The 6,326-nt window shown below is 43.0% G+C and overlaps 1 protein-coding gene across 1 annotated transcript in view; it reads right to left on the bottom strand.

The window, feature by feature from the left end:
- Positions 1–1,278: 1,278 nt before the first annotated feature.
- Positions 1,279–6,326, bottom strand: part of ASB4 (ankyrin repeat and SOCS box containing 4) — a 63,923-nt gene continuing 58,875 nt past the window's right edge. Inside the window, exons 4-5 of the mRNA XM_004431368.3 lie at positions 2,735–2,848; positions 1,279–1,693 (exon numbers count right to left, since the gene is read on the bottom strand). Coding sequence (XP_004431425.2) covers positions 1,505–1,693; positions 2,735–2,848 — 303 coding nt within the window. The 3' untranslated portion in view covers positions 1,279–1,504. The remainder of the gene's footprint in view (positions 1,694–2,734; positions 2,849–6,326) is intronic.

Raw genomic sequence — 6,326 nt, 5'->3', positions numbered from 1 at the left:
GCAAGCTCGTGGAATATTGGACATCATCTCTACTCAAAACTCAAGCATTTAAAGTTAAATAAGATTGAGAACCACACAAATAAAAGAAACCTGCTCACAACCGGCAAGTAGATTTGTTTGTGCTTAATTACTGGTGCCGTTAATTACCTCTAGAAAGCGATGTTAAGAGGCAACGAGCTTATCTAAAAGTGATTAACAAGAACAAAAAAGTGAAGCAAAGTTGCCCTCATAAGCCATGAGGTCCAGAGGTTAATCATCTACATTTCTCTTTCTGCAAACAAGCCTGACTAACATACTTATCCTCCCAAGTCTCTCAAACTTTTACCATTTTCAAAACGTCTTTCTATTCGCTTTCTGTAGCCAGCCATTGCTAGCCAACTGCTACTTATCTTCTGGTTCAAATGCTCCGAAATGTCAGTCTGTTACATAAAAAGACCCATGTCATCAACTTACGTCTTTCCCTTCACACACTTCCTTGTTTTTTTAAATGTCCTTGTCACATACGTGGGAGCCATTGGGTGTGCAATATTTTCCCCAAGGAGTCTGGGAAAGCACTAAACAGGAAATCATACTAAAATAAAACAACACCTAGAGGTGCGGAGAAACTTAAAGTGAATACATGTGCACTCATAGCAGGAGATCCCTCTACTTCACACAAGCCCTTCACTCTTCATCTTCGTGCTTAAAAGAAAAGCATACTTCGTGTTAGAAACACGACTTGGAAAGGCAAGCACTAAGAATGAGTCTGCACCTGTACTCTTGCCCCTGACATCTGACATGGCAGTTCCCTGCTTGTGTGTCCGGATCCTCTGCAAAATGGTGAGATCCTGGAGGGCAGGAGTCGCTGCAGACTCATCGTTGCATCTCCAGTCTCTGGCTCAATGAAAGTGTGTTGAAATGTCCGTTTTCGACGCTTAAGTGGACTGGTCTTTGTTTTCATTTCATCTCAAAGATCTCCTTGTTTTGACAATGCTCATGTGCTTTCTTCACCAAAATATGTTGAGGAGCTTGGTATGGGAATAGGAGTTTGCAAAACTAGCAACAGTAATTTCTGCGAAGTGGGAATGGGGGAAAGACGCCAAGATTAAGAGGCCAATCACAAAGGCTGCTATTTTGCCAACTGAACAGCAATGTAAACTTATTACTGATAAGGGAGCGAATGAGATTGGTTGTAAGAAAACCTGGGTCCCCTTTCAAATGAGATAATATATGAAAATTTTTACAAAAATATATTAGGCACTTAGTAAGTGCACTATACATATTAGTTATTATTGTTATGTCAGTACCTTCTGGATACATTCCTGTCTCTAAGAATGCTTAACTTTACTTCTTGTTTATTTCCCCTCACCATGATACCCTAGGATTAATGACATCGTGTTTGTAAAGTGTTTTAAAATCCCTGAAGTGTTATAATCAATCCAAGTACCATTTTATTTATGCAAACTGTGTCTACCCAGCGAGTCCACTTAAATATCTAGGATTGAGAGCTTCTGTCTCATAAGGCTTAATAAATGATTCCCTCTGGCTCTAAAAGCAAGTACTTTTTCAATGACAATGGGAGGGAAAGCAAAGGAATTACTCTGTGACATCTGCTGTGTAGCGTTTTTCGAATGGCGCATCTCGATAGATGCATGAGAGTCCTTGGAGAGTTACTGCACACGGTGAAGAGAGAGTGGTAAAAATCCCAGTATCTCTGAAAAGGAAGGCAAGATAGGATAAAGTCAGAAAAGTCCCACAGTTTACATCAATAGAAATCAACAATGATGCATCTAAGCCCAACTTCATACATAATGGCAGCTTTCTAGGGTCTCTGATAGTGAGACAAAATTAGACTTAAAATTGAGATAGAGAGCTGAGGGGGTGGTATGTAAGGAGGGAAGAGAGAGGAGGGGCTACGAGACTTTATATTACAATTCAGGACCCAGGAAATGAGATAAAATACACTTATGTGAGCTGCCCGGACCTGTAAACCAAAACAGCAATTTGAAATTAATCTAAATATTATTGTACACCCTTTATGTGCCTGGTGTCACTCACACATTCAGATATTTAATCAATCAATAAGCTAAGGCGGGTTAAGTAACTTTTTAAAGGTAAGATAGCTAATAAGCAGCAGAATAAGATTCCATCTAAGCCATCAGCCTCTAAGACCAAAGAGTTTTGCACTGTGTGCCTGATACCTCTCCACATGTTGGAGACAGCCCATGACTGCTAAACCCGAGAAGAGGGGGTTCTGTGGAAGGACTGGTTTACAAAGGCAGTAAAGTCCATATATGGAGTGAGGACTCAGCTTTGCCAGTGGCTCTCTGTATGACCCATCACACGGTTTTTAATACTCTGTTTCCTGCTACTAATGGCTTGAAGATATTTAAAAGTAAAGGAAACAATCTACATGGAACACTTTAATCTTCTGGTAAAAACTCTGTAGGAGCAATCCCAAATATTATTATTATTAATTCATCAAAACTGACGGCAAGAAAGTAAAACTGCCACCTTTACATACTTGTTCAACTCGCTCTTAAATGGAGAAATCCCCAAGACACTCCCAAGCGCTACATACTCGATGCATCTATTTACTCCACACCTGCATTTTATAACCCTTTGTCTGGTTGTATCTGAGTAGGTCTTAAAAGCATTCTCAAAACCAATGTTTTGAATTAGAATTTTCTGCACTTCCGTTGCAGTCTTGAAGTACTTTATAGTGAAAACAATAGGAAGTGAATTGACTCTTTACCTCCAAGTCATCATCAGGGATAGCTCTTTTCCACTTTACGTTCCACTTGATGTGTTCATAGGCGTTGACTACAACTTCGATTGCTCTGGGGTATGAATGGCAAGCCTGTATCACCTGCAGAAGAAGAATAGAGTTTCGTTTGTTCAATGTACATATATGATTCATTTATTCTGCTCAAAGAGACATCAAGAATTCACTGACATACAAGGCTCCTGGAGCTCTGAAATGCCTTGGAGAAGTCTCACGCCTTTGAGGAGTCAAACACACTGCCAGCCCCCATGGCGGATAGGAGGATTAATAAAATCAGACTAATTTCCTTCACTGTCCGGAAATGAGTGAAAAAGAGGTGCTAACGAAAAGGTGGGAGGCTGATGAAATGCATGTCCTACCCATAATTGAAGCAATTTTGAGATAGGCTGGTCTCAGAATACACTTCCAGCTGCCTGGGAAACTCTTCCAGCTCTATGGAAAATTTTATTATCAAAGAGTTGAATATTAGTAAGAATTTTGGTCTACTGGTGACTACGAGGTAAGTAAACAACTGAGTAACATGTAAGTTAACCAAAGATGTCCACACAGTATAATGCCTGAAGAGGACTGATGTCACATACCACACGCTCACTGGAATTTTAACTTTCATCAAAAAATTAAAGACGGCATGAAATTTAGTTATTTCGTTAGCACACTCTGTTCAACAGTTCATTGACCAACCAAAAAAACTGGAAAGCTGAGTCAAGGTGGCCAGCATTTCCTTCAAGAGACAGAAAGATTTAGCTTTAGATTTTAGACCACATTGGAGGTTTTTCTTTTTTTAAGTTATTATTATTATTTTTGTGTGTGTGTGAGGAAGATCGGCCCTGAGCTAACATCTGCCAATCCTCCTCTTTTTGCTGAGGAAGACTGGTCCCGGGCTAACATCCATGCCCATCTTCCTCTGCTTTATATGGGATGCCGCCACAGCATGGCTTGCCAAGCAGTGCATTGGGGCGTGCCTGGGATCCGAACCGGTGAACCCCGGGCCGCGGCAGTGGAGCTCGTGCACTTAACCACTTGTGCCACCGGGCCGGCCCCTACATTGGAGGTTTAACCAACCTTTGACATAGCCATGATGGATCTTGAGCCTACCTGATCAATCAATCATGCAGAGTTTATTAAGTGACAATGGAAGGATATATGAGACATACCCAAAAAGTAAAACACATTGGCTTCTGGTGAGAGGCTTACTATAAGAATGAGGGGTAAAGACACATACATGAAGACCAATGGAGATATAAGGTTGGTCCATATATTTAAGTGCTGGATTATATGGTTTTAAAAATAGGAATTACAGAAATTCCAAGAGGGAGAGCTGTGTGAGTTGGGGCTAACCGGGAAAGATTTATTGGAGGAGATGAATTCAACTCTAGATCCTAGATGTAGAAAGGTGTGTGAGTGTGTGCGTTGTGTGCGTGCACTCATGCCTTATGCGCCTATCTACATGTGCAGCACCAGCAAATGTAACAGTTAGGTTGAAAGAGAGGTACTTCAAGGGGCACAACAAAGAAACAGCTTTATTATTTCCCTTTCTCCTGCCCACACAAACCCATTCCCTGGAACCCTTCTCCATTCCTGGCATGATTCCTCAGGCAGGACCCACACCTGTTTCTAATGTTTAATAATAAAAAGTCATTCAGTCATTCTAGACACAAGAACAATGTCATCTCAGTAACAAAAATGTCCATTTTAGCTGAATAATTGAACTCCAAATTTTATTTAAATTAAAAGTTTCTCCTCTCCCATTGCCCGGGCCTGCTTCAAGCTGCAGTGGAAAAGGAGGTATTATGGGTGTGGTATAATAGGAAATTTGTATTTCGTATTTGTCCCTGGTTCCTGGCACAGAGCTCCTTAAACCCTTGGAATTTCTTAGTGATAGGAGTGTCTTTTGTTATTCATAATGAGCCCCTTTTAACCATTTCAATTTTGCTAATGAGGTGACTCTTGCTGGGGCCCTGAGATAGCTTGAAGATGTGGGCTGGTTACCGGAAAGACCAAGCCTAAATTAGAGGGTTGGAACTTTTACACACCTCACCTCCCACCTCCAGGGAAGGGGAGAGGGGCTGGAGATTGAGTTTAATCATCAATGGCCAATGATTTCATCAATCATGCCTAGGTAATGAAACCTCCACAAAAACCCTTAAAAGGTGGGATTTGGGGACCTTCCAGGTTGGTGAACACATCAAAGTGCTGGGAGGGTGACATGGCCAGAGAGGGCATCGTAGCTCTGTGCACCACCTTCATACCTTGCCCTATGCATACCTCAGTTGTATCCTTTATAATAAACCACTACCAGTTAAGTAAAGCGCTTTCCCAAGTTCTGCGAGTTGTTTAGCAAGTTATGGAACCCTAAGAGGGAGTTGTAGGAATCCCCCAAGTTTGAGTCAGCCTGGTAGAAATGTGAGTAGCTTGGGTACCCCATTTGTGGCTAGCATCTGAAGTGGGATCTTGTGGGACTGAGCCCTTAACCCGTGAAGTCTGACTCTAACTCCAGGTAGCTAGCGTCAGAATTTAAATGAGTTGTTGGACACCCAGTTGGTGTATGGAGAATTGGTTGGTGTGAGAAAAAACATTTCAGTGGGCTTTTCTATTTCCCTACCTTGTCTTTTCCTCCTCTCCTCCTCCTACCTGCCCCTAGACTGCTCTGGGTTTGGACGGGAGAGGGAGGAGAAAGGGGAAGCAAAGGTCTTGGTTGACCGGTACCAACATGACTTCATATTGGTGCCCTCTGTGCTGGTCTCTTCCCCTCGTGAGATTTTGTGGTTCTACAGCATGCTGCCCAATTTGGAATAGCCAGAATCTCTAGACAAGGGCAATGCCTCTCCTCAGATTGGTCCCTTACAACCCTCACTCCTCCCCAGCAGCTTCTGTGTTCACTAGGATACCTCCAGTTTCTTTCTGCCAAGATGGCCCTATCTCTGGAAGTCCTTTGGGTGTGGCCTATTTTTATTTCAAACTGACCCAGTTGGCTCTCCAATGTGACCCACAACTGTCCATGGGGAACCTGCACCTCTGTCCCATCGTCAGCATAAAGCACTCTTTTTGTGTGTGTGTGAGGAGATCAGCCCTATGCTAACATCTGCCAATCCTCCTCTTTCTTTGCTGAGGAAGACTGGCCCTAGGCTAACATCCGTGCCCATCTTCCTCCACCTTATATGGGATGCCGCCACAGCATGGCTTGCCAAGCGGTGCGTCAGTGCGCGTCCGGGATCCGAACCGGCGAACCCTGGGCCGCTGCAGCAGAGCGCGCACACTTAACCTCTTGCGCCACTGGGCCGGCCCCCAGCAAAAGCACTCTTGACTCCCACTTTAGTCACCTTTCTTTCCTTTACCACCAGACAAGCAGTTCCAGCCACACACTTTCTCCTTTAAATTTTCTCATCATGAGTTACGCATTGGTTCCATTTTTCCCTCGAAACTTCAGAGAACATATATCAAGCTCTCTGCGAAGTCCTCTTAAAGCCCCCTCACTGCACGTGAGATGAGGAGGAAGCTTCCTCCCCCACCATTAAAAGGGAGGAATGCCTCTGCACTTAAACACTTTTTCCAGTGAACTTTT

This window comes from Ceratotherium simum, chromosome 1, assembly GCF_057802395.1.
Source record: "Ceratotherium simum simum isolate JZ-2026a chromosome 1, ASM5780239v1, whole genome shotgun sequence".
In the NCBI taxonomy this organism is placed as follows: domain Eukaryota; kingdom Metazoa; phylum Chordata; class Mammalia; order Perissodactyla; family Rhinocerotidae; genus Ceratotherium; species Ceratotherium simum.
This window is presented reverse-complemented; position numbering and strand designations above follow the sequence as displayed.